The sequence below is a fragment of the Telmatherina bonti genome (genome assembly GCF_933228915.1).
Source record: "Telmatherina bonti genome assembly, chromosome: 16".
NCBI classification, from domain to species: domain Eukaryota; kingdom Metazoa; phylum Chordata; class Actinopteri; order Atheriniformes; family Telmatherinidae; genus Telmatherina; species Telmatherina bonti.
In genome coordinates, this window is record NC_136614.1 from 3586758 (window position 1) to 3614587 (window position 27830).

Sequence of the window (27830 nt, forward strand, 5' to 3'; positions counted from 1 at the left end):
CCCTGGTCTGGTCTCTGGCCTGGACCATGGTGGGGTTGCTGCTCTGGACCATGGTCTGGTTTCAGTTCTGGACCCTGGCCTGGACCCTGGTCTTGACCCTGGTCTGGTTTCTGGTCTGGACCCTGGTCGGGTTTCAGGTCTGGACCCTTGTCTGGACCCTGTTCAGGTTTCCGGTCTGGTCCCTGGCCTGGACCCTGCTCGGGTCTCTCGTCTGGACCCTGGTCTGGTTTCTGGTCTGGACCCTGGTCTGGACCCTGGCCTGGACCCTGGTCGGGTTTCAGGTCTGGACCCTTGTCTGGACCCTGTTCAGGTTTCCGGTCTGGACCCTGGCCTGGACCCTTCTCGGGTCTCTCGTCTGGACCCTGGTCTGGACCCTGGCCTGGACCCTTGTCTGGACCCTAGTTTGGTCTCTGGTCTGGTTTCTGGTCTGGACCCCGGTCTGGTTTCTGGTCTGGTTTTTGGTCCAGACCCTGGTCTGGTTTCTGGTTTGGACCCTGGTCAGGTTTCAGGTCTGGACCCTGGTTGGGTTTCTCATCTGGACCCTGGCCTGGACCCTGGTCTGGTTTCTGGTCTGGTTTTCTGGTCTGGATCCTGGCCTGGACCCTGGTCAGGTTGCAGGTGTGGACCCTGGTCTGGACCCTGGTTGGGTTTCTCATCTGGACCCTGGTCTGGTTTGTGGTCTGGACCCTGGTCTGGCCTATGGCCTGGACCGTGGTCTGGACCCTAGTCTGGACTCTGGTCTGGTTTCTTTCCTGGACCCTGTTCTGGTTTCTGGTCTGGTTTTTGGTCTGGACCCTGATCTGGACCGTGGTCTGGACTCTGGTCTGGTTTCAGTTCTGGACCTTGGCCTGGACCCTCGTCTGGACTCTGGTCTGGTTTCTGGTCTGGACCCTGGTCTGGTTTCTGGTCTGGTTTGTGGTCTGGACCCTGGTCTGGTTTCTGGTCAGGACACTGGTCTGGATTCTGGACTGGTTTCTGGTCTAGACCCTGGTCTGGTTTCTGGTCTGGACCCTGGTCTGACCTCTGGTCTGGTTTTTGGTCTGGACCCTGGTCTCGTTTCTGGTCTTGTTTTTGGTCTGGCCTCTGGTCTGGACCCTGATCTGGACCCTGGTCTGGACTCTGGTCTGGTTTCAGGTCTGGAACCTGGTTGGGTTTCTCATCTGGATCCTGGTCTGGATTCTGGTCTGGTTTCTGGTCTGGACCCTGGCCTGGACCCTGGTCTGGTTTCTCATCTGGCCCTGGCCTGGACCCTGGTCTCGTTTCTGGTCTTGTTTTTGGTCTGGCCTCTGGTCTGGACCCTGATCTGGACCCTGGTCTGGACTCTGGTCTGGTTTCAGGTCTGGACCCTGGTTGGGTTTCTCATCTGAATCCTGGTCTGGATTCTGGTCTGGTTTCTGGTCTGGACCCTGGCCTGGACCCTGGTCTGGTTTCTCATCTGGACCCTGGCCTGGACCCTGGTCTGGTTACTGGTCTGGTTTTCTAGTCTTGACCCTGGCCTTGACCCTGGTCAGGTTTCAGGTGTGGACCCTGGTCTGGACCCTGGTCAAGTTTCAGGTCTGGACCCTTGTCTGGACCCTGGTCGGGTTTCTCATCTGGACCCTGGTCTGGTTTGTGGTCTGGACCCTGGTCTGGTTTCTGGTCTGGACCCTGGTCCTGCCTCTGGTCTAGGCCCTGGTCTGGTTTCTGGTCTGGTTTTCTGGTCTGGATCCTGGCCTGGACCCTGGTCAGGTTGCAGGTGTGGACCCTGGTCTGGACCCTGGTTGGGTTTCTCATCTGGACCCTGGTCTGGTTTGTGGTCTGGACCCTGGTCTGGCCTATGGCCTGGACCGTGGTCTGGACCCTAGTCTGGACTCTGGTCTGGTTTCTTTCCTGGACCCTGTTCTGGTTTCTGGTCTGGTTTTTGGTCTGGCCTCTGGTCTGGACCCTGATCTGGACCCTGGTCTGGACTCTGGTCTGGTTTCAGGTCTGGACCCTGGTTGGGTTTCTCATCTGGAGCCTGGTCTGGATTCTGGTCTGGTTTCTGGTCTGGACCCTGGTCTGGACCCTGGTCTGGCCTCTGGCCTGGACCGTGGTCTGGACTCCGGTCTGGTTTCAGTTCTGGACCTTGGCCTGGACCCTCGTCTGGACTCTGGTCTAGTTTCTGGTCTGGACCCTGGTCTGGTTTCTGGTCTGGTTTGTGGTCTGGACCCTGGTCTGGTTTCTGGTCAGGACACTGGTCTGGTTTGTGGTCTGGACCCTTGTCGGGTTTCTCGTCTGGACCCTGGTCTGGATTCTGGACTGGTTTCTGGTCTGGACCCTGGTCTGACCTCTGGTCTTGTTTTTGGTCTGGCCTCTGGTCTGGACCCTGATCTGGACCCTGGTCTGGACTCTGGTCTGGTTTCAGGTCTGGACCCTGGTTGGGTTTCTCATCTGAATCCTGGTCTGGATTCTGGTCTGGTTTCTGGTCTGGACCCTGGCCTGGACCCTGGTCTGGTTTCTCATCTGGACCCTGGCCTGGACCCTGGTCTGGTTACTGGTCTGGTTTTCTAGTCTTGACCCTGGCCTTGACCCTGGTCAGGTTTCAGGTGTGGACCCTGGTCTGGACCCTGGTCAAGTTTCAGGTCTGGACCCTTGTCTGGACCCTGGTCGGGTTTCTCATCTGGACCCTGGTCTGGTTTGTGGTCTGGACCCTGGTCTGGTTTCTGGTCTGGACCCTGGTCCTGCCTCTGGTCTAGGCCCTGGTCTGGTTTCTGGTCTGGTTTTCTGGTCTGGATCCTGGCCTGGACCCTGGTCAGGTTGCAGGTGTGGACCCTGGTCTGGACCCTGGTTGGGTTTCTCATCTGGACCCTGGTCTGGTTTGTGGTCTGGACCCTGGTCTGGCCTATGGCCTGGACCGTGGTCTGGACCCTAGTCTGGACTCTGGTCTGGTTTCTTTCCTGGACCCTGTTCTGGTTTCTGGTCTGGTTTTTGGTCTGGCCTCTGGTCTGGACCCTGATCTGGACCCTGGTCTGGACTCTGGTCTGGTTTCAGGTCTGGACCCTGGTTGGGTTTCTCATCTGGAGCCTGGTCTGGATTCTGGTCTGGTTTCTGGTCTGGACCCTGGTCTGGACCCTGGTCTGGCCTCTGGCCTGGACCGTGGTCTGGACTCCGGTCTGGTTTCAGTTCTGGACCTTGGCCTGGACCCTCGTCTGGACTCTGGTCTAGTTTCTGGTCTGGACCCTGGTCTGGTTTCTGGTCTGGTTTGTGGTCTGGACCCTGGTCTGGTTTCTGGTCAGGACACTGGTCTGGTTTGTGGTCTGGACCCTTGTCGGGTTTCTCGTCTGGACCCTGGTCTGGATTCTGGACTGGTTTCTGGTCTGGACCCTGGTCTGACCTCTGGTCTTGTTTTTGGTCTGGCCTCTGGTCTGGACCCTGATCTGGACCCTGGTCTGGACTCTGGTCTGGTTTCAGGTCTGGACCCTGGTTGGGTTTCTCATCTGGATCCTGGTCTGGATTCTGGTCTGGTTTCTGGTCTGGACCCTGGCCTGGACCCTGGTCTGGTTTCTCATCTGGACCCTGGCCTGGACCCTGGTCTGGTTTTCTAGTCTTGACCCTGGCCTGGACCCTGGTCAGGTTTCAGGTATGGACCCTGATCTGGGTCTAGTCTTGGTCTGATGTCTGGTCTGGACCCTGATCCGGACCGTGGTCTCGCCTCTGGTCTGGTTTCTGGTCTGGACCCTGGTCTGGCCTATGGCCTGGACCGTGGTCTGGACCCTTGCCTTTTTTTCCTGGACCCTGTTCTGGTTTCTGGTCTGGTTTTTGGTCTGGCCTCTGGTCTGGTTTTTGGTCTGGACCCTGGTCTCGTTTCGGGTCTTGCTTTTGGTCTGGCCTCTGGTCTGGACCCTGGTCTGGTTTCTGGTCTGGATCCTGGTCTGGTTTCTGGTCAGGACCCTGGTCTGGCCTCTGGCCTGGACCGTGGTCTGGACCCTTGTCTGTACTCTGGTCTGGTTTTTGGTCTGGACCCTGGTCTCGTTTCTGGTCTTGTTTTTGGTCTGGCCTCTGGTCTGGACCCTGATCTGGACCCTGGCCTGGACCCTGGTCAGGTTTCAGGTGTGGACCCTTGTCTGGACCCTGGTCAGGTTTCAGGTGTGGACCCTGGCCCTGACCCTGGTCAGGTTTCAGGTGTGGACCCTGGTCAAGTTTCAGGTCTGGACCCTGGTCTGGACCCTGGTCTGGACTCTGGTCTGGTTTCTGTTCTGAACCCTGGTCTGGTTTCTTGTCTGGACCGTGGTCTGGTGTCTGTTCAGGACCCTGGTCGGGTTTCTCGTCTGGACCCTGATCTGGACCCTGGTCTGGATTCTGGTCTGGTTTCTGGTCTGGACCCTGGCCTGGACCCTGGTCTGGTTTCTCATCAGGACCCTGGCCTGGACCCTGGTCTGGTTTCTGGTCAGGTTTCTCATCTGGACCCTGGTCTGGCTTGTGGCCTGGACCCTGGTCTGGCCTATGGTCTGGACCCTGTTCTGGTTTCTGGTCTGGTTTTTGGTCTGGCTTCTGGTCCGGATCCTGATCTGGACCCTGGTCTGGTTTCTCATCTGGACCCTGGCCTGGACCCTGGTCTGGTTTCTGGTCTGGTTTTCTAGTCTTGACCCTGGCCTGGACCCTGGTCAGGTTTCAGGTATGGACCCTGATCTGGGTCTAGTCTTGGTCTGATCTCTGGTCTGGACCCTGATCCGGACCGTGGTCTCGCCTCTGGTCTGGTTTCTGGTCTGGACCCTGGTCTGGCCTATGGCCTGGACCGTGGTCTGGACCCTGGTCTGGACCCTTGCCTTTTTTTCCTGGACCCTGTTCTGGTTTCTGGTCTGGTTTTTGGTCTGGCCTCTGGTCTGGACCCTGGTCTGGTTTCTGGTCTGGTTTGTGGTCTGGACCCTGGTCTGGTTTCGGGTCAGGACACTGGTCTGGTTTCTGGTCAGGACCCTGGTCTGGCCTCTGGCCTGGACCGTGGTCTGGACCCTTGCCTTTTTTTCCTGGACCCTGTTCTGGTTTCTGGTCTGGTTTTTGGTCTGGCCTCTGGTCTGGACCCTGGTCTGGTTTCTGGTCTTGCTTTTGGTCTGGCCTCTGGTCTGGACCCTGGTCTGGTTTCTGGTCTGGACCCTGGTCTGGTTTCTGGTCAGGACCCTGGTCTGGCCTCTGGCCTGGACCGTGGTCTGGACCCTTGTCTGTACTCTGGTCTGATTTTTGGTCTGGACCCTGGTCTCGTTTCTGGTCTTGTTTTTGGTCTGGCCTCTGGTCTGGACCCTGATCTGGACCCTGGCCTGGACCCTGGTCAGGTTTCAGGTGTGGACCCTGGTCTGGACCCTGGTCAGGTTTCAGGTGTGGACCCTGGTCAGGTTTCAGGTGTGGACCCTGGCCTGGACCCTGGTCAGGTTTCAGGTGTGGACCCTGGTCTGGACCCTGGTCAAGTTTCAGGTCTGGACCCTGGCCTGGACCCTGGTCTGGTTACTGGTCTGGTTTTCTAGTCTGGACCCTGGCCTGGACCCTGTTCTGGTTTCTGGTCTGGTTTTTGGTCTGGCCTCTGATCTGGACCCTGATCTGGACCCTGGTCTGGTTTCTGGTCTGGTTTGTGGTCTGGACCCTGGTCTGGTTTCTGGTCAGGACACTGGTCTGGTTTGTGGTCTGGACCCTTGTCGGGTTTCTCGTCTGGACCCTGGTCTGGATTCTGGACTGGTTTCTGGTCTAGACCCTGGTCTGGTGTCTGGTCTGGACCCTGGTCTGACCTCTGGTCTGGTTTTTGGTCTGGACCCTGGTCTCGTTTCTGGTCTTGTTTTTGGTCTGGCCTCTGGTCTGGACCCTGATCTGGACCCTGGTCTGGACTCTGGTCTGGTTTCAGGTCTGGACCCTGGTTGGGTTTCTCATCTGGATCCTGGTCTGGATTCTGGTCTGGTTTCTCATCTGGCCCTGGCCTGGACCCTGGTCTGGTTTCTGGTCTGCTTTTCTAGTTTAGAGCCTGGCCTGGACCCTGGTCAGGTTTCAGGTATGGACCCTGGTTGGGTTTCTCATCTGGACCCTGGTTTGGATTCTGGTCTGGTTTCTGGTCTGGACCCTGGCCTGGACCCTGGTCTGGTTTCTCATCTGGCCCTGGCCTGGACCCTGGTCTGGTTACTGGTCTGGTTTTCTTGTCTTGAACCTGGCCTGGACCCTGGTCAGGTTTCAGGTGTGGACCCTGGTCTGGACCCTGGTCAAGTTTCAGGTCTGGACCCTGGTCTGGACCCTGGTCGGGTTTCTCATCTGGACCCTGGTCTGGTTTGTGGTCTGTACCCTGGTCTGGGCTATGGCCTGGACCGTGGTCTGGACCCCGGTCTGGACCTTAGTCTGGACTTTCCTCTGGTTTCTTTCCTGGACCCTGTTCTGGTTTCTGGTCTGGTTTTTGGTCTGGCCTCTGATCTGGACCCTGGTCTGGTTTCTGGTCTTGTTTTTGGTCTGGCCTCTGGTCTGGACCCTGGTCTGGTTTCTGGTCTGGACCCTGGTCCTGCCTCTGGTCTAGGCCCTGGTCTGGTTTCTGGTCTGGTTTTCTGGTCTGGATCCTGGCCTGGACCCTGGTCAGGTTGCAGGTGTGGACCCTGGTCTGGACCCTGGTTGGGTTTCTCATCTGGACCCTGGTCTGGTTTGTGGTCTGGACCCTGGTCTGGCCTATGGCCTGGACCGTGGTCTGGACCCTAGTCTGGACTCTGGTCTGGTTTCTTTCCTGGACCCTGTTCTGGTTTCTGGTCTGGTTTTTGGTCTGGCCTCTGGTCTGGACCCTGATCTGGACCCTGGTCTGGACTCTGGTCTGGTTTCAGGTCTGGACCCTGGTTGGGTTTCTCATCTGGACCCTGGTCTGGATTCTGGTCTGGTTTCTGGTCTGGACCCTGGTCTGGCCTCTGGCCTGGACCGTGGTCTGGACTCTGGTCTGGTTTCAGTTCTGGACCTTGGCCTGGACCCTCGTCTGGACTCTGGTCTGGTTTCTGGTCTGGACCCTGGTCTGGTTTCTGGTCTGGTTTGTGGTCTGGACCCTGGTCTGGTTTCTGGTCAGGACACTGGTCTGGTTTGTGGTCTGGACCCTTGTCGGGTTTCTCGTCTGGACCCTGGTCTGGATTCTGGACTGGTTTCTGGTAAAGACCCTGGTCTGGTTTCTGGTCTGGACCCTGGTCTGACCTCTGGTCTGGTTTTTGGTCTGGACCCTGGTCTCGTTTCTGGTCTTGTTTTTGGTCTGGCCTCTGGTCTGGACCCTGATCTGGACCCTGGTCCTGCCTCTGGTCTAGGCCCTGGTCTGGTTTCTGGTCTGGTTTCTTGTCTGGACCCTGGTCTGGATTCTGGTCTGGTTTCTGGTCTGGACCCTGGCCTGGACCCTGGTCTGGTTTCTCATCTGGACCCTGGTCTGGTTTCTGGTCTGGTTTTCTAGTCTTGACCCTGGCCTGGACCCTGGTCAGGTTTCAGGTATGGACCCTGATCTGGGTCTTGTCTTGGTCTGATCTCTGGTCTGGACCCTGATCCGGACCGTGGTCTCGCCTCTGGTCTGGTTTCTGGTCTGGACCCTGGTCTGGCCTATGGCCTGGACCGTGGTCTGGACCCTGGTCTGGACCCTTGCCTTTTTTTCCTGGACCCTGTTCTGGTTTCTGGTCTGGTTTTTGGTCTGGCCTCTGGTCTGGACCCTGGTCTGGTTTCTGGTCTTGCTTTTGGTCTGGCCTCTGGTCTGGACCCTGGTCTGGTTTCTGGTCTGGACCCTGGTCTGGTTTGTGGTCTGGACCCTTGTCGGGTTTCTCGTCTGGACCCTGGTCTGGATTCTGGACTGGTTTCTGGTCTGGACCCTGGTCTGGTTTCTGGTCAGGACCCTGGTCTGGCCTCTGGCCTGGACCGTGGTCTGGACCCTTGTCTGTACTCTGGTCTGGTTTTTGGTCTGGTCCCTGGTCTCGTTTCTGGTCTTGTTTTTGGTCTGGCCTCTGGTCTGGACCCTGATCTGGACCCTGGCCTGGACCCTGGTCAGGTTTCAGGTGTGGACCCTGGCCTGGACCCTGGCCAGGTTTCAGTTGTGGTCCCTGGCCTGGACCCTGGTCAGGTTTCAGGTGTGGACCCTGGTCTGGACCCTGGTCAGGTTTCAGGTGTGGACCCTGGCCTGGACCCTGGTCAGGTTTCAGGTGTGGACCCTGGTCTGGACCCTGGTCAAGTTTCAGGTCTGGACCCTGGTCTGGACCCTGGTCTGGACTCTGGTCTGGTTTCTGTTCTGAACCCTGGTCGGGTTTCTCGTCTGGACCCTGATCTGGACCCTGGTCTGGATTCTGGTCTGGTTTCTGGTCTGGACCCTGGCCTGGACCCTGGTCTGGTTTCTCATCAGGACCCTGGCCTGGACCCTGGTCTGGTTTCTGGTCAGGTTTCTCATCTGGACCCTGGTCTGGCTTGTGGCCTGGACCCTGGTCTGGCCTATGGTCTGGACCCTGTTCTGGTTTCTGATCTGGTTTTTGGTCTGGCCTCTGGTCCGGATCCTGATCTGGACCCTGGTCTGGTTTCTCATCTGGACCCTGGCCTGGACCCTGGTCTGGTTTCTGGTCTGGTTTTCTAGTCTTGACCCTGGCCTGGACCCTGGTCAGGTTTCAGGTATGGACCCTGATCTGGGTCTAGTCTTGGTCTGATCTCTGGCCTGGACCCTGATCCGGACCGTGGTCTCGCCTCTGGTCTGGTTTCTGGTCTGGCCTATGGCCTGGACCGTGGTCTGCATCCTGGTCTGGACCCTTGCCTTTTTTTCCTGGACCCTGTTCTGGTTTCTGGTCTGGTTTTTGGTCTGGCCTCTGGTCTGGACCCTGGTCTGGTTTCTGGTCTTGCTTTTGGTCTGGCCTCTGGTCTGGACCCTGGTCTGGTTTCTGGTCTGGACCCTGGTCCTGCCTCTGGTCTAGGCCCTGGTCTGGTTTCTGGTCTGGACCCTGGTCTGGTTTCTGGACTGGTTTCTCGTATGAACCCTGGTCTGGACTCTGATCTGGCCTCTGTTCTGCACCCTGGTTGGGTTTCTCATCTGGACCCTGGTCTTGATTCTGGTCTGGTTTCTGGTCTGGACCCTGGCCTGGACCCTGGTCTGGTTTCTCATCTGGACCCTGGCCTGGACCCTGGTCAGGTTTCAGGTGTGGACCCTGGCCTGGACCCTGGTCAGGTTTCAGGTGTGGACCCTGGTCTGGACCCTGGCCTGGACCCTGGTCAGGTTTCAGGTGTGGACCCTGGCCTGGACCCTGGTCAGGTTTCAGGTGTGGACCCTGGTCTGGACCCTGGTCAGGTTTCAGGTGTGGACCCTGGCCTGGACCCTGGTCAGGTTTCAGGTGTGGACCCTGGTCTGGACCCTGGTCAAGTTTCAGGTCTGGACCCTGGTCTGGACTCTGGTCTGGTTTCTGTTCTGAACCCTGGTCTGGTTTCTGGTCTGGACCGTGGTCTGGTGTCTGTTCAGGACCCTGGTTGGGTTTCTCGTCTGGACCCTGATCTGGACCCTGGTCTGGATTCTGGTCTGGTTTCTGGTCTGGACCCTGGCCTGGACCCTGGTCTGGTTTCTCATCAGGACCCTGGCCTGGACCCTGGTCTGGTTTCTGGTCAGGTTTCTCATCTGGACCCTGGTCTGGTTTGTGGCCTGGACCCTGGTCTGGCCTATGGTCTGGACCCTGTTCTGGTTTCTGGTCTGGTTTTTGGTCTTGCCTCTGGTCTGGACCCTGGTTTGGTTTCTGGTCTGGACCCTGGTCCTTCCTCTGGCCTCGACCCTGGTCTGGTTTCTGGACTGGTTTCTAGTATGGACCCTGGTCTGGTTTCTTATCTGGACCCTGGCCTGGACCCTGGTCTGGTTTCTGGTCTGGACCCTGGTCTGGTTTTTGGTTTGGATCCTGGTCTGGACCCATGTCTGGTTTCTGGTCAGGACCCTGGTCTGGCCTCTGGCCTGGACCGTGGTCTGGACCCTTGTCTGTACTCTGGTCTGGTTTTTGGTCTGGACCCTGGTCTCGTTTCTGGTCTTGTTTTTGGTCTGGCCTCTGGTCTGGACCCTGATCTGGACCCTGGTCTGGACTCTGGTCTGGTTTCAGGTCTGGACCCTGGTTGGGTTTCTCATCTGGATCCTGGTCTGGATTCTGGTCTGGTTTCTGGTCTGGACCCTGGCCTGGACCCTGATCTGGTTTCTCATCTGGACCCTGGCCTGGACCCTGGTCTGGTTTCTGGTCTGGTTTTCTAGTCTTGACCCTGGCCTGGACCCTGGTCAGGTTTCAGGTATGGACCCTGGTCTTGACCCTGGTCTGGATTCTGGTCTGGTTTCTGGTCTGGACCCTGGCCTGGACCCTGGTCTGGTTTCTCATCTGGACCCTGGCCTGGACCCTGGTCTGGTTACTGGTCTGGTTTTCTAGTCTTGACCCTGGCCTGGACCCTGGTCAGGTTTCAGGTGTGGACCCTGGTCTGGACCCTGGTCAAGTTTCAGGTCTGGACCCTGGTCTGGACCCTGGTCGGGTTTCTCATCTGGACCCTGGTCTGGTTTGTGGTCTGTACCCTGGTCTGGGCTATGGCCTGGACCGTGGTCTGGACCCCGGCCTGGACCTTAGTCTGGACTTTCCTCTGGTTTCATTCCTGGACCCTGTTCTGGTTTCTGGTCTTGTTTTTGGTCTGGCCTCTGGTCTGGACCCTGGTCTGGTTTCTGGTCTGGACCCTGGTCCTGCCTCTGGTCTAGGCCCTGGTCTGGTTTCTGGTCTGGTTTTCTGGTCTGGATCCTGGCCTGGACCCTGGTCAGGTTGCAGGTGTGGACCCTGGTTGGGTTTCTCATCTGGACCCTGGCCTGGACCCTGATCTGGTTTCTGGTCTGGTTTTTGGTCTGGACCCTGGTCAGGTTTCAGGTCTGGACCCTTGTCTTTACTCTGGTCTGGTTTTTCGGTCTGGACCCTGGTCTCGTTTCTGGTCTTTTTTTTGGTCTGGTTTGTGGTCTGGACCCTGGTCTGGTTTCTGGTCAGGACCATGGTCTGGTTTGTGGTCTGGACCCTGGTCAGGTTTCTCGTCTGGACCCTGGTCTGGATTCTGGACTGGTTTCTGGTCTGGACCCTGGTCAGGTTTCAGGTCTGGACCCTTGTCTTTACTCTGGTCTGGTTTTTCGGTCTGGACCCTGGTCTCGTTTCTGGTCTTTTTTTTGGTCTGGTTTGTGGTCTGGACCCTGGTCTGGTTTCTGGTCAGGACCATGGTCTGGTTTGTGGTCTGGACCCTGGTCAGGTTTCTCGTCTGGACCCTGGTCTGGATTCTGGACTGGTTTCTGGTCTGGACCCTGGTCTGGTTTCTGGCCTGGACCGTGGTCTGGACCCTTGTCTGTACTCTGGTCTGGTTTTTGGTCTGGACCCTGGTCTGGCCTCTGGCCTGGACCGTGGTCTGGACCTTTGTCTTTACTCTGGTCTGGTTTCTGGTCTGGACCCTGGCCTGGACCCTGGTCTGGTTTCTGGTCTGGTTTGCTAGTCTGGACCCTGGTCAAGTTTCAGGTCTGGACCCTTGTCTTTACTCTGGTCTGTTTTTTTTTTCTGGACCCTGGTCTCGTTTCTGGTCTTTTTTTTGGTCTGGTTTGTGGTCTGGACCCTGGTCTGGTTTCTGGTCAGGACCATGGTCTGGTTTGTGGTCTGGACCCTGGTCAGATTTCTCGTCTTGATCCTGGTCTGGATTCTGGACTGGTTTCTGGTCTGGACCCTGGTCTGGTTTCTGGTCTGGACCGTGGTCTGGACCCTTGTCTGTACTCTGGTCTGGTTTTTGGTCTGGACCCTGGTCTGGCCTCTGGCCTGGACCGTGGTCTGGACCCTTGTCTTTACTCTGGTCTGGCTTTTGGTCTGGACCCTGGTCTCGTTTCTGGTCTTTTTTTTGGTCTGGCCTCTGGTCTTGACCCTGGTCTGGTTTCTGGTCTGGACCCTGGTCCTGCCTCTGGTCTAGGCCCTGGTCTGGTTTCTGGTCAAGTTTCTGGTCTGGACCCTGGTCGGGTTTCTCATCTGGACTCTGGTCTGGTTTGTAGTCTGTACCCTGGTCTGGCCTATGGCCTGGACCCTGGTCTGGTTTCTGGTCTGGTTTTTGGTCTGGCCTCTGGTCTGGACCCTGGTCTGGTTTCTGGTCTGGACCCTGGTCCTGCCTCTGGTCTAGGCCCTGGTCTGGTTTCTGGTCTGGTTTCTTGTCTGGACCCTGGTCTGGATTCTGGTCTGGTTTCTGGTCTGGACCCTGGCCTGGACCCTGGTCTGGTTCCTCATCTGGACCCTGGCCTGGACCCTGGTCTGGTTTCTGGTCTGATTTGCTAGTCTGGACCCTGGTCAGGTTTCAGGTCTGGACCCTTGTCTTTACTCTGGTCTGGTTTTTCGGTCTGGACCCTGGTCTCGTTTCTGGTCTTTTTTTTGGTCTGGTTTGTGGTCTGGACCCTGGTCTGGTTTCTGGTCAGGACCATGGTCTGGTTTGTGGTCTGGACCCTGGTCAGGTTTCTCGTCTGGACCCTGGTCTGGATTCTGGACTGGTTTCTGGTCTGGACCCTGGTCTGGTTTCTGGCCTGGACCGTGGTCTGGACCCTTGTCTGTACTCTGGTCTGGTTTTTGGTCTGGACCCTGGTCTGGCCTCTGGCCTGGACCGTGGTCTGGACCTTTGTCTTTACTCTGGTCTGGTTTCTGGTCTGGACCCTGGCCTGGACCCTGGTCTGGTTTCTGGTCTGGTTTGCTAGTCTGGACCCTGGTCAAGTTTCAGGTCTGGACCCTTGTCTTTACTCTGGTCTGGTTTTTGGTCTGGACCCTGGTCTGGCCTCTGGCCTGGACCGTGGTCTGGACCCTTGTCTTTACTCTGGTCTGGTTTCTGGTCTGGACCCTGGTCTGGTTTCTGGTTTGGACCCTGGTCTGGACCCATGTCTGGTTTCTGGTCTGGACCCTGGTCTGGTTTCTGGTCTGGACCCTGGTCTGGTTTCTGGTCTGGTGTTTGGTCTGGACCCTGGTCGGGTTTCTGGTCTGGACCCTGGTCTGGTTTCTGGTCTGGTGTTTGGTCTGGACTCTGGTCGGGTTTCTGGTCTGGACCCTGGTCTGGTTTCTGGTCTGGACCCTGGTCTTGTTTCTGGTCTGGAACCTGGTCTGGTTTCTGGTCTGGACCCTGGTCTGGTTTCTGGTCTGGACCCTGGCCTTTACCCTGGTCAGGTTTCAAGTCTGGACCCTGTTCAGGTTTCAGGTCTGGACCCTGGTCGGGTTTCTCGTCTGGACCGTGGTCTGGATTATGGTCTGGTTTCTGGTCTGGACCCTGGTCTGGTTTCTGGTCTGGTTTTCTGGTCTGGACCCTGGCCTGGACCCTGGTCGGGTTTCTGGTCTCGTTTTCTGCTCTGGACCCCAGCCTGGACCCTTGTCAGGTTCCCGGTGTGGACCCTGGTCTGGACCCTGGTCGGGTTTCTCATCTGGACTCTGGTCTGGTTTGTAGTCTGTACCCTGGTCTGGCCTATGGCCTGGACCGTGGTCTGGACCCTAGTCTGGACTCTGGTCTGGTTTCTTTCCTGGACCCTGTTCTGGTTTCTGGTCTGGTTTTTGGTCTGGCCTCTGGTCTGGACCCTGGTCTGGTTTCTGGTCTGGACCCTGGTCCTGCCTCTGGTCTAGGCCCTGGTCTGGTTTCTGGTCTGGTTTCTTGTCTGGACCCTGGTCTGTTTTCTGGACTGGTTTCTAGTATGAACCCTGGTCTGGACCTTGGTCTGGTTTCAGGTCTGGACCCTGGTCAGGTTTCAGGCCTGGACCCTGGTCGGGTTTCTCATCTGGACCCTGGTCTGGATTCAGGTCTGGTTTCTGGTCTGGACCCTGGTTGGGTTTCTCATCTGGACCCTGGTCTGGTTTGTGGTCTGGACCCTGGTCTGGTTTCTGGTCAGGACCCTGGTCTGGTTTGTGGTCTGGACCCTTGTCAGGTTTCTCGTCTGGACCCTGGTCTGGATTCTGGACTGGTTTCTGGTCTGGGCCCTGGTCTGGTTTCTGGCCTGGACCGTGGTCTGGACCCTTGTCTGTACTCTGGTCTGGTTTTTGGTCTGGACCCTGGTCTCGTTTCTGGTCTTTTTTTTGGTCTGGCCTCTGGTCTGGACCCTGATCTGGACCCTGGTCTGGACTCTGGTCTGGTTTCAGGTCTGGACCCTGGTTGGGTTTCTCATCTGGACCCTGGTCTGGATTCTGGTCTGGTTTCTCATCTGGACCCTGGCCTGGACCCTGGTCTGGTTTCTGGTCTGATTTGCTAGTCTGGACCCTTGTCTTTACTCTGGTCTGGTTTTTGGTCTGGACCCTGGTCTCGTTTCTGGTCTTGTTTTTGGTCTGGACCCTGGTCTCGTTTCTGGTCTTTTTTTTGGTCTGGCCTCTGGTCTGGACCCTGATCTGGACCCTGGTCTGGACCCTGATCTGTGCCCTGGTCTGGTTTCTGGTCTGGTTTTTGATCTGTCCTCTTGTCTGGACCCTGGTCTGCACCCTGGCCTGGACCTTCGTCTGGTTTTTGGTCTGGACCCTGGTCTGGCCTCTGGCCTAGACCGTGGTCTGGACCCTGGTCTGGACCCTCGTCTGGACTCTGGTCTGGTTTCTGGTCTGGACCCTGATCTGGTTTCTGGTCTGGTTTTTGGTCTGGACTCTGGTCTCGTTTCTGGTCTTTTTTTTGGTCTGGCCTCTGGTCTTGACCCTGGTCTGGTTTCTGGTCTGGACCCTGGTCCTGCCTCTGGTCTAGGCCCTGGTTTGGTTTCTGGTCTGGACCCTGATCTGGACCCTGGTCTGGACTCTGGTCTGGTTTCAGGTCTGGACCCTGGTTGGGTTTCTCATCTGGACCCTGGTCTGGATTCTGGTCTGGACCCTGGCCTGGACCCTGGTCTGGTTTCTCATCTGGACCCTGGCCTGGACCCTGGTCTGGTTTCTGGTCTGGTTTTCTAGTCTGGACCCTGGTCAAGTTTCAGGTCTGGACCCTGGTCTGGACCCTGGTCGGGTTTCTCATCTGGACCCTGGTCTGGCCTATGGCCTGGACCCTGGTCTGGACCCTGGTCTGGACCCTAGTCTGGACTCTGCTTTGGTTTCTTGCCTGGACCCTGTTCTGGTTTCTGGTCTGGTTTTTGGTCTGGCCTCTGGTCTGGACCATGATCTGGACCCTGGTCTGGTTTCTGGTCTTGTTCTTCGTCTGGCCTCTGGTCTTGACCCTGGTCTGGTTTCTGGTCTGCACCCTGGTCCTGCCTCTGGTCTAGGCCCTGGTTTGGTTTCTGGTCTGGTTTCTGGTCTGGACCCTGGTCTGGTTTCTGGTCTGGACCCTGGTCTGGACCATGGTCTGGTTTCTGGTCTGGACCCTGGTCTGGAGCAGGTGGGTCAACATAAAGCCAGGTGTGCTGGACAGGAAGTTGGAACTCTTTTGACCCTCCAGAATAAGAGTAGAAACCAGATCCGTGTGAAATAAGAGAATAAAATCAGAACAGTAGAAATCATTACAGTGATAAACATGCAGAACTAACTCAGACCCGTTAGTTCTTCAGACCCGTTAGTTCTTCAGACCCGTTAGTTCTTCAGACCCGTTAGTTCTTCAGACCAGGTCCGTATCTCTCCTGAATTCTGACCAACCAACAGATGTTTGGCTCAAACACATGCGTCTGTTCTAACACGGTAATAAATAAAACTACAGTAGAATTTTATATTAAACTGAATAAAGAGTAAAGATTTAAAGCCTGAAATGAAAGAGATTAAAAATCAAACAAATGAACCAGCCAGAAGTTTGTTAATTTTCCATTTTTAAATGAAGTTTTGTTTCATAATAAAATGAAAAGTTAAAATCCATGACTCTGTAAATCTGCTGGCTTCCGTCCAGTTCATGTGGAAAAGCAGAAATGCTGTGTCCTGTGTGGACGAGCCGAGGAGAGTACAGCATGGAGTTTCTGGCAGCCATTCATCATGCTGATTAGCTGTTTGGCTCCTGCTGCGCTCCTCTCACCTCCCAGCTGCTGGTGAATATGGAGGATCAGCATGAGCTAATGAGTCCTGCTGGAAGGGATCTGAGCTTGGCTTCACCTGTTCTTCTCTTTCAGATCACCAGACTGCATCACGTATCTGTTCCAGCGCTTCCCCGTGAGTATCGTCTCCCTGGAAATAAATTCCTCCGTGTTTTTCACCGTATCCAGAAGCAAGTGTTGTTTAAATGAAGTTTTCTGGTGCAGAAAACGCCGGGAAGGATTTTACAGCAAACGTAAAACATCCTCCATCATTCTGAGGGATTAGTCATGAAAACACGAGCTTTATTTTAAAACAAAGCGGTTTTTAGGGTCATGACGCGTTTATCACCGTATTCTGTTTGTTACATGAATTCAGTTTAATCTCCGCTCTGGAGTCTGAACCACTTCAAAGACTTTAATGTTTGTTTTGATTTCATTCATTAGAAACAGATATGATAGAAAAAGACTTTACTGTTGGTTGTTGTGGAATCCAGCAAAGTGGATCATCCCAAGGAGAGGAGGAGGATGATGATGATGATGATGATGATTAAGGAGGATGATGATGATGATGATGAAGATGATGATGGATGATGATGATGGTGAAGGATGATGATGAAGATGATCATGGATGATGAAGATGATGATGATGATGAAGATGATGACGATGATGATGATGATGATTAAGAAGGAGGATGATGATGATGATGATGAAGATGATGATGGTGAAGGATGATGATGAAGATGATCATGGATGATGAAGATGATGATGATGATGAAGATGATGATGAAGATGATGATGGATGATGATGATGGTGAAGGATGATGATGAAGATGATCATGGATGATGAAGATGATGATGATGATGAAGATGATGACGATGATGATGATGATGATTAAGAAGGAGGATGATGATGATGATGATGAAGATGATGATGGTGAAGGATGATGATGAAGATGATCATGGATGATGAAGATGATGATGATGATGAAGATGATGATGATGATGAAGATGATGATGAAGATGATGATGGATGATGATGATGGTGAAGGATGATGATGAAGATGATCATGGATGATGAAGATGATGATGATGATGAAGATGATGACGATGATGATGATGATGATTAAGAAGGAGGATGATGATGATGATGATGAAGATGATGATGGTGAAGGATGATGATGAAGATGATCATGGATGATGAAGATGATGATGATGATGAAGATGATGATGAAGATGATGATGGATGATGATGATGGTGAAGGATGATGATGACGATGGATGGATGATGATGATGATGATGACGGGTGATGATGATGATGAAGGATGACGGGTGATGATGATGATGAAGGATGATGATGATGATGAAGGATAGATGGTTCATCATGGTGTGAGTGTGTTAAGCGTCTTCAGATGGCGTTGCCGTGACCTGACACCATATAAATAAAGTTGAAATGAGTGTGTCTGTGTGACGGTGCAGCAGCTCCGTGCTGAACTCACCTGTCTGCAGGTAACCTGAGTCACTGTCCCGCCTCCATCCTTTCAGCATGTGAGCTACTGCGTGGTGTCCGTCCCCCCATGCTGTCCTGACCTGCCCCTGGTGCAGAACGCGGTCCAGGTCCCGTCCTGTCCCAGCAGCTCCATGCAGGGGGAAGACATGTATGTCTTCCGCAGGACTGAACCCAGGTGGGTCTGGACTCTTCCCTGATTGGGCGTTGATGAGGTGGAGGCGGGTCATTATCTCCATGAGTCTGACGACTCGGTCAGGTGTCCTGTTCCCTCTGCAGCACGGTGACGGTGAGGGCAGCCCTGGTCCAGGACCGGTTGGCCGTTTCTGGACTCGTAAGGGATCTGGACCGGAATGGGTTCCTTCTGCAAGACCTGGACTCCTTTTACCAGACCCAGGCGGATCCGGTCAGTCTGCAGACACACCCCTGCAGAGAGGGGGACTGTCCGAGCTGAGACATAGTTGTGTTGCACACATAGACTCCAGGTAACCTCGAGCCGACCGCTGGTCCCCTGTGGCGGCGACGTCTGGTTGGAATGTCTGGCTTGTCAGCTCCCCACGGTGCTTTCTCTGTTCCGTTTGTTTTACCTGAAACACGCTGACTGATCTGGATCATGTGGACCCAGATCAGTCCAAACCCCAGAGAAGGAGGACCTATGTGTGTGTGTGTGTGTGTGTGTGTGTGTGTGTGTGTGGAACTTCATGACTGTTCCCGGACCTGCAGTCTGAGCATGCTCAGTCAGCTCGGCGACACTTTTTAACCGTGTGCTTTCCCCAGGATGCAGTGCTGCTGCAGGCCTTCGTTGCTCAGGTGGACGGTCGGGTTGTGGGCATCGTCATCATCGGAGATGAGCAGGTATACGTTGGGATGAGACTTCTTGTAGAAGTAGAAGGTGATGTGTTGCATCTAGAAGAAGCCTGACAAAGCATGCAGGTCTGGGAATTTAAACCTACTCATGTCCCTGATCCTGTTCTCTGGTCTGAGGAACCAGGAGGGGAGATAAACCACATGCAGGCCTGACTACAGCTGCTTTCACGTGTACTGCTTCACTCTGAGGACATCATGACACCCAATCAGATCAACAACTGCTGCAGCCAATCAGGAACAAGCAGGAGTGTTTATCATGGTTTCAGTTGTTTATCTGTAAATCTTTAGCTCTAGGCTCAGAAACCACTGCGTGAAGTTAAAAAGAGCGAAGACGTCGGCTCCACGCCCCACTGTGGGACGCTTTGGACGGCCAACAGCTTGGAAAACTTCATGCTTGGTTCAGGAGATGTTTGTTTGTGGTTTCCAGGATGTGGACTACCTCCGGGCCCACTACAACATCGAGAACTTCATCTACTTCAGCTATCATGGCTACGAGGAGCACGCCGTCATCCGCCATTTTGTCATTAAATGCTGCTTCCAGAACCTCACCAGACATGTGATTAAAGAGGTCCTGCGTATGGCCCACAGATCCTGCCTGTACCACCGAGTCTACCCACCCCACCACAGCCAACAGGTGAGTCCACAGGAGGCCCCCCAATCAGTGTGAACTGGGTGTAAACTGGTGTAAACTGATGTAAACTGGGTGTAAGCTGATGTAAACTGGGTATAAACTGATGTAAACTGGGTGTAAACTGGTGTAAACTGGGTTAAACTGGGTGTAAGCTGATGTAAACTGGGTGTAAACTGGTGTAAACTGGGTTAAACTGGTGTAAACTGGGTGTAAACTGGTGTAATCTACTGTAAACTGGGTGTAAAACGGGTGTAAACTGGATGTAAACTGGTGTAATCTACTGTAAACTGGGTGTAAAACGGGTGTAAACTGGATGTAAACTGGTGTAATCTACTGTAAACTGGTGTAAAATGGGTGTAAACTGGTGTAATCTACTGTAAACTGGGTGTAAAATGGGTGTAAACTGGTGTAATCTACTGTAAACTGGGTGTAAAATGGGTTTAAACAGTGTAAACTGCTGTAAACTGGTGTAAACTGGGTGTAAACTGGGTGTATAATTCGTGTAAACTGGGTGTAAAATGGGTTTAAACAGAGTGTAAACTGCTGTAAACTGCTGTAAACTGGTGTAAACTGCTGTAAACTGGTGTAAACTGGGTGTAAACTGCTGTAAACTGGTGTAAACTGGGTGTAAACTGGTAAACTGGTGTAAACTGGGTGTAAACTGGTAAACTGGTGTAAACTGGGTGTAAACTGGTAAACTGGTGTAAACTGGTGTAAACTGGGTGTAAAATGGGTTTAAACAGAGTGTAAACTGCTGTAAACTGGGTGTAAACTGGGTGTATAATTCGTGTAAACTGGGTGTAAAATGGGTTTAAACAGAGTGTAAACTGCTGTAAACTGGTGTAAACTGGGTGTAAACTGCTGTAAACTGGTGTAAACTGGGTGTAAACTGGTAAACTGGTGTAAACTGGGTGTAAACTGGTAAACTGGTGTAAACTGGGTGTAAACTGGTAAACTGGTGTAAACTGGTGTAAACTGGGTGTAAAATGGGTTTAAACAGAGTGTAAACTGCTGTAAACTGGGTGTAAACTGGGTGTATAATTCGTGTAAACTGGGTGTAAAATGGGTTTAAACAGAGTGTAAACTGCTGTAAACTGGTGTAAACTGGGTGTAAACTGCTGTAAACTGGTGTAAACTGGGTGTAAACTGGTAAACTGGTGTAAACTGGGTGTAAACTGGTAAACTGGTGTAAACTGGGTGTAAACTGGTAAACTGGTGTAAACTGGGTGTAAACTGGTAAACTGATGTAAACTGGTGTAAACTGGGTGTAAAATGGGTTTAAACAGAGTGTAAACTGCTGTAAACTGGTGTAAACTGGGTGTATAATTCGTGTAAACTGGGTGTAAAATGGGTTTAAACAGAGTGTAATCTACTGTAAACTGGGTGTAAAACGGGTGTAAACTGGATGTAAACTGGTGTAATCTACTGTAAACTGGTGTAAAATGGGTGTAAACTGGTGTAATCTACTGTAAACTGGGTGTAAAATGGGTTTAAACAGAGTGTAAACTGCTGTAAACTGGGTGTAAACTGGGTGTATAATTCGTGTAAACTGGGTGTAAAATGGATTTAAACAGAGTGTAAACTGCTGTAAACTGGTGTAAACTGGGTGTAAACTGCTGTAAACTGGTGTAAACTGGGTGTAAACTGCTGTAAACTGGTGTAAACTGGGTGTAAACTGGTAAACTGGTGTAAACTGGGTGTAAACTGGTAAACTGGTGTAAACTGGGTGTAAACTGGTAAACTGGTGTAAACTGGTGTAAACTGGGTGTAAAATGGGTTTAAACAGAGTGTAAACTGCTGTAAACTGGGTGTATAATTCGTGTAAACTGGGTGTAAAATGGGTTTAAACAGTGTAAACTGCTGTAAACTGGTGTAAACTGGGTGTAAACTGGTAAACTGGTGTAAACTGGGTGTAAACTGGTGTAAACTGGGTGTAAACTGGTAAACTGGTGTAAACTGGGTGTAAAATGGGTTTAAACAGAGTGTAAACTGCTGTAAACTGGTGTAAACTGGGTGTAAACTGGGTGTATAATTCGTGTAAACTGGGTGTAAACTGGTGTAAACTGGGTGTAAACTGGTAAACTGGTGTAAACTGGGTGTAAAATGGGTTTAAACAGAGTGTAAACTGCTGTAAACTGGTGTAAACTGGGTGTAAACTGGGTGTATAATTCGTGTAAACTGGGTGTAAATTGGGATAAACTGGTTTGTTTCTTCTGCTGTCTGATTCTCATCACTCCTTCGGATTTACTCGTTTACTTTCCACATTCCACTCATCCAGGTTTCGGACTAGCAGCATCCACTGTTCACATTGCTTCAGACATATTTCCTGTTGTCTTGGGGAGTGGTGGGCTCCTCTTTCCACAAGGTTAAACCTGCATCTGGGCTAGATTTGTGTTTGACTTCCCACATTATTATTATCCACCTCTTCACAACCAGAGAGGAGAGGAAGCACTGATGCAGAGTCTCCACTTCCTCTGATTATTATCTTCATAAACCAAGATGATGATGAAGCAAAAGTTAACTAATCAGCCGCTTCTTCTCCTAATCATGTCTTCCTCCTCTCTCTCTCTGAATTCATCATGTCCTTCTCTTCCCTTCAGACTTCCTGTGTCCACTCTCCGCTTGCTGTTCTGAAATGTGCCGTCCCCATCCGTCCTCGACAGCAGATCATCTTCCCGCTGGAGGAGCTTGGCATCAACATGCCATCTCGACGGATCATAGAGAAACAGGTGGGTTCAGAAGCAGCGAAGCAGAACACGAAGCAGCTGGAAGACACGAAGCAGCTGGAAGACACGAAGCAGCGGGAAGACACGAAGCAGCTGGAAGACGCGAAGCAGCGGGAAGACGCGAAGCAGCGGGAAGACGCGAAGCAGCGGGAAGACGCGAAGCAGCGGGAAGACGCGAAGCAGCGGGAAGACGCGAAGCAGCGGGAAGACGCGAAGCAGCTGGAAGACGCGAAGCAGCGGGAAGACGCGAAGCAGCGGGAAGACGCGAAGCAGCGGGAAGACGCGAAGCAGCGGGAAGACGCGAAGCAGCGGGAAGACGCGAAGCAGCGGGAAGACGCGAAGCAGCGGGAAGACGCGAAGCAGCTGGAAGACGCGAAGCAGCTGGAAGACGCGGAGCAGCGGGAAGACGCGGAGCAGCGGGAAGACGCGGAGCAGCGGGAAGACGCGAAGCAGCGGGAAGACGCGAAGCAGCGGGAAGACGCGAAGCAGCGGGAAGACGCGAAGCAGCGGGAAGACGCGAAGCAGCGGGAAGACGCGAAGCAGCGGGAAGACGCGAAGCAGCGGGAAGACGCGAAGCAGCTGGAAGACGCGAAGCAGCTGGAAGACGCGAAGCAGCGGGAAGACGCGAAGCAGCGGGAAGACGCGAAGCAGCTGGAAGACGCGAAGCAGCTGGAAGACGCGAAGCAGCGGGAAGACGCGAAGCAGCGGGAAGACGCGAAGCAGCGGGAAGACGCGAAGCAGCGGGAAGACGCGGAGCAGCGGGAAGACGCGGAGCAGCGGGAAGACGCGGAGCAGCGGGAAGACGCGGAGCAGCGGGAAGACGCGGAGCAGCGGGAAGACGCGAAGCAGCGAAGCAGAAGACGAAGCAGCGAAGCAGAAGACGCGAAGCAGCGGGAAGACGCGAAGCAGCGGGAAGACGCGAAGCAGCGGGAAGACGCGAAGCAGCGAAGCAGAAGACGAAGCAGCGGGAAGACGCGAAGCAGCGGGAAGACGCGGAGCAGCGGGAAGACACGAAGCAGCGAAGCAGAAGACGAAGCAGCTGGAAGACGCGGAGCAGCGGGAAGACGCGAAGCAGCGGGAAGACGCGGAGCAGCGGGAAGACGCGGAGCAGCGGGAAGACGCGAAGCAGCGGGAAGACGCGAAGCAGCGGGAAGACACGAAGCAGCGAAGCAGAAGACGAAGCAGCTGGAAGACGCGAAGCAGCGGGAAGACGCGAAGCAGCGGGAAGACGCGAAGCAGAAGACGAAGCAGCGGGAAGACGCGGAGCAGCGGGAAGACGCGAAGCAGCGGGAAGACGCGGAGCAGCGGGAAGACGCGAAGCAGCGGGAAGACGCGAAGCAGAAGACGAAGCAGCGGGAAGACGCGGAGCAGCGGGAAGACGCGGAGCAGCGGGAAGACGCGAAGCAGCGGGAAGACGCGAAGCAGAAGACGAAGCAGCGGGAAGACGCGAAGCAGCGGGAAGACGCGAAGCAGCGGGAAGACGCGAAGCAGCGGGAAGACGCGAAGCAGCGGGAAGACGCGAAGCAGAAGACGAAGCAGCGGGAAGACGCGGAGCAGCGGGAAGACGCGGAGCAGCGGGAAGACGCGAAGCAGCGGGAAGACGCGAAGCAGCGGGAAGACGCGAAGCAGCTGGAAGACGCGAAGCAGCGGGAAGACGCGAAGCAGCGAAGCAGAAGACGAAGCAGCTGGAAGACGCGGAGCAGCTGGAAGACGCGGAGCAGCGGGAAGACGCGAAGCAGCGGGAAGACACGAAGCAGCGAAGCAGAAGACGAAGCAGCTGGAAGACGCGAAGCAGCGGGAAGACGCGAAGCAGCGGGAAGACGCGAAGCAGCGGGAAGACGCGGAGCAGCGGGAAGACGCGAAGCAGCTGGAAGACGCGAAGCAGCGGGAAGACGCGAAGCAGCTGGAAGACACGAAGCAGCGGGAAGACGCGAAGCAGCGGGAAGACGCGGAGCAGCGGGAAGACGCGAAGCAGCTGGAAGACACGAAGCAGCGGGAAGACACGAAGCAGCGGGAAGACGCGAAGCAGAAGACGAAGCAGCTGGAAGACGCGAAGCAGCGGGAAGACGCGAAGCAGCGGGAAGACACGAAGCAGCGGGAAGACACGAAGCAGCTGGAAGACGCGAAGCAGCTGGAAGACACGAAGCAGCGGGAAGACACGAAGCAGCTGGAAGACGCGAAGCAGCGGGAAGACACGAAGCAGCGGGAAGACACGAAGCAGAAGACGAAGCAGCTGGAAGACGCGAAGCAGCGGGAAGACGCGAAGCAGCGGGAAGACACGAAGCAGCGGGAAGACGCGAAGCAGCTGGAAGACGCGAAGCAGCGGGAAGCAGCGGGAAGACACGAAGCAGCGGGAAGACACGAAGCAGAAGACGAAGCAGCTGGAAGACGCGAAGCAGCGGGAAGACACGAAGCAGCGGGAAGACACGAAGCAGAAGACGAAGCAGCTGGAAGACGCGAAGCAGCGGGAAGACGCGAAGCAGCGGGAAGACGCGAAGCAGCGGGAAGACGCGAAGCAGCTGGAAGACGCGAAGCAGCGGGAAGACGCGAAGCAGCGGGAAGACGCGAAGCAGCGGGAAGACGCGAAGCAGCGGGAAGACGCGAAGCAGCGGGAAGACGCGAAGCAGCGAAGCGGAAGACGCGAAGCAGCGAAGCAGAAGACGAAGCAGCGGGAAGACGCGAAGCAGCGGGAAGACGCGAAGCAGCGGGAAGACGCGAAGCAGCGAAGCAGAAGACGAAGCAGCGGGAAGACACGAAGCAGCGGGAAGACGCGGAGCAGCGGGAAGACACGAAGCAGCGAAGCAGAAGACGAAGCAGCGGGAAGACGCGGAGCAGCGGGAAGACGCGAAGCAGCGGGAAGACGCGGAGCAGCGGGAAGACGCGGAGCAGCGGGAAGACGCGGAGCAGCGGGAAGACGCGAAGCAGCGGGAAGACGCGAAGCAGCGGGAAGACACGAAGCAGCGAAGCAGAAGACGAAGCAGCTGGAAGACGCGAAGCAGCGGGAAGACGCGAAGCAGCGGGAAGACGCGAAGCAGAAGACGAAGCAGCGGGAAGACGCGAAGCAGCGAAGCAGAAGACGAAGCAGCTGGAAGACGCGAAGCAGCGGGAAGACACGAAGCAGCTGGAAGACGCGAAGCAGAAGACGAAGCAGCTGGAAGACGCGAAGCAGCGGGAAGACGCGAAGCAGCGGGAAGACGCGAAGCAGAAGACGAAGCAGCGGGAAGACGCGGAGCAGCGGGAAGACGCGGAGCAGCGGGAAGACGCGGAGCAGCGGGAAGACGCGAAGCAGCGGGAAGACACGAAGCAGCGAAGCAGAAGACGAAGCAGCTGGAAGACGCGGAGCAGCGGGAAGACACGAAGCAGCGGGAAGACACGAAGCAGCGAAGCAGAAGACGAAGCAGCTGGAAGACGCCGAGCAGCGGGAAGACGCGAAGCAGCGGGAAGACGCGAAGCAGCGGGAAGACACGAAGCAGCGAAGCAGAAGACGAAGCAGCTGGAAGACGCCGAGCAGCGGGAAGACGCGAAGCAGCTGGAAGACGCGAAGCAGCGGGAAGACACGAAGCAGCGGGAAGACACGAAGCAGAAGACGAAGCAGCTGGAAGACGCGGAGCAGCGGGAAGACGCGAAGCAGCGGGAAGACACGAAGCAGCGGGAAGACACGAAGCAGCGGGAAGACACGAAGCAGCGGGAAGACACGAAGCAGCGAAGCAGAAGACGAAGCAGCTGGAAGACGCGAAGCAGCGGGAAGACACGAAGCAGCGGGAAGACACGAAGCAGAAGACGAAGCAGCTGGAAGACGCGAAGCAGCTGGAAGACACGAAGCAGCGGGAAGACACGAAGCAGCGGGAAGACACGAAGCAGAAGACGAAGCAGCTGGAAGACGCGGAGCAGCGGGAAGACGCGAAGCAGCTGGAAGACACGAAGCAGCGGGAAGACACGAAGCAGCGAAGCAGAAGACGAAGCAGCTGGAAGACGCGGAGCAGCGGGAAGACACGAAGCAGCGGGAAGACGCGGAGCAGCGGGAAGACGCGGAGCAGCGGGAAGACACGAAGCAGCGAAGCAGAAGACGAAGCAGCTGGAAGACGCGGAGCAGCGGGAAGACGCGAAGCAGCGAAGCAGAAGACGAAGCAGCTGGAAGACGCGGAGCAGCGGGAAGACGCGAAGCAGCGAAGCAGAAGACGAAGCAGCGGGAAGACGCGGAGCAGCGGGAAGACGCGAAGCAGCGGGAAGACACGAAGCAGCGGGAAGACGCGGAGCAGCGGGAAGACGCGGAGCAGCGGGAAGACGCGAAGCAGCGGGAAGACGCGAAGCAGCGGGAAGACGCGGAGCAGCGGGAAGACGCGAAGCAGCGGGAAGACGCGAAGCAGCGGGAAGACACGAAGCAGAAGACGAAGCAGCTGGAAGACGCGGAGCAGCTGGAAGACACGAAGCAGCGGGAAGACACGAAGCAGCGGGAAGACACGAAGCAGAAGACGAAGCAGCTGGAAGACACGAAGCAGAAGACGAAGCAGCTGGAAGACACGAAGCAGCGAAGCAGAAGACGAAGCAGCGGGAAGACGCGAAGCAGCGGGAAGACGGGAAGCAGCGGGAAGACGCGGAGCAGCGGGAAGACGCGGAGCAGCGGGAAGACGCGAAGCAGCGGGAAGACGCGGAGCAGCGGGAAGCAGCGGGAAGACGGGAAGCAGCGGGAAGACGCGGAGCAGCGGGAAGAGAAAGCTGATCTCCTACATGTCACAGCATTCTACTGAGTCCTAACTCTCTTCTGCCACACATAGCAGGTTAAAACACAGAGCTGATGAAGCCTTTCAGTTTGTTGTAGAACTTGCTTCCTCCGGAGAGGAAGAGCTGCATCTTCTGCAGATATTTTACTAAGCAGTGGAACACGTCTTCAGGCCACGTTTCAACAAGCCTGATTTTGGTTTTTTTGCATTTTAATTCAATGTTTTGTTGCTTTTTATATGTACTTTGAATATTAATAGCATGGTGTCTGATATATTTTTCCAAAACATATTTGATGTTTTCATCTGGTGAGATGTGCAGAGGACAATCAGCTGTCTGCACGAAGAAACCTGACATGTCACTTTAGCTGCTTCACATCACTCAGATCATGTTTTACACATGGAAGAAAGTGTTGGGTCATATGTACATAAAAGCAGTGGAAACGTTGTGTTGAAGCCTGTTTGGAAACATCTGATGGCCAGATTTAATGGTCCTTATGAGCAACCTGCAGGCAGGGGAAGTGTTGTGTCCTGCCTTCATGTCTGAGTTCTGAATGATGGAAACACGTTTACTGGATTATTTCAGGATGAAACATGACCTCCTTCTCTCTTCTTTCCTCTCAGCCTCCGTTTGCTCTCAGCCTCATCAGCAGGAAGCTGACACTGGAGCCAAAGGTCACCATCAACGCCAGGATTGTGGTGGTGGGAGCGTCGGACACGGCTTTATCCTTCCTGGAGGTGCTTTGTTTGAGGTGAGTCTGAACCTGAATTCTGTCAGATCCGTCAGGACTTCTGCGGTAGAAAGGACCAACGTCACATATAACCAGATTACAGGTTCATCTTTTACAGAATTTGCTTCTTTAAATACAAATGATTTATTACATAAACCAAAGCTTACATACATGTATTGTTCACGTCTGATGCAGCACGATGAGAAGCCGTCCTTGGAGATGAAATTGACCTATTTGTCCGTAGACAAGATGATGCAGGAGGTCTAATGGAAGCTCTTTATTTCCCTCACCTGGAACGCAGTCATACAGGTGACATCTGGGGGAGATTAACGCTCCAGTATGCCGTGAAAAGCAGCAGATAGCTGCCTGGCAACCAGAGAGGCTGACGTGGTGCTACTGCTGCATGCAGCTGTGAGACGTCTGCTGTGGAGTCGGGCCAGTCCCCCCCCCCCGACTCTAACACCCCGCTTCAGGGATCTTCTGCAGTGATCTGTGTTTGCTGCCACTAATGAGTTGACTAATGAGGCTGTTAGTGTCCGCTGAACCAACGCTGAGGAGGAAGCACATTCAGAGGGTGAAAGATGGGTCAGTTCTGGCTTGCTGGGGTCCCCCTTATCAGCTTTGTCCAAATACCCCCCCCCCCCCCCCCCCCCCCCCCCCACCCCCAGCCCAACACTGGTCTCATTGTGCTGCCTGAATCGAGCCCAGCAGCAGCTCCATCACCAGCTGGGTCAGGTCAGACAGATA

At 54.8% G+C, this 27830-nt stretch overlaps 1 protein-coding gene across 1 annotated transcript in view; it reads left to right on the top strand.

Annotated features, from left to right (window-relative positions):
- cfap61 (cilia and flagella associated protein 61) overlaps window positions 1–27830 on the top strand; it is a gene marked incomplete at both ends in the record, with an annotated part of 124152 nt that overhangs the window by 49305 nt on the left and 47017 nt on the right. Inside the window, 7 exons of the mRNA XM_079255675.1 lie at window positions 16001–16040; window positions 17449–17588; window positions 17690–17816; window positions 18188–18265; window positions 18705–18911; window positions 21509–21637; window positions 26977–27104. Coding sequence (XP_079111801.1) covers window positions 16001–16040; window positions 17449–17588; window positions 17690–17816; window positions 18188–18265; window positions 18705–18911; window positions 21509–21637; window positions 26977–27104 — 849 coding nt within the window. The remainder of the gene's footprint in view (window positions 1–16000; window positions 16041–17448; window positions 17589–17689; window positions 17817–18187; window positions 18266–18704; window positions 18912–21508; window positions 21638–26976; window positions 27105–27830) is intronic.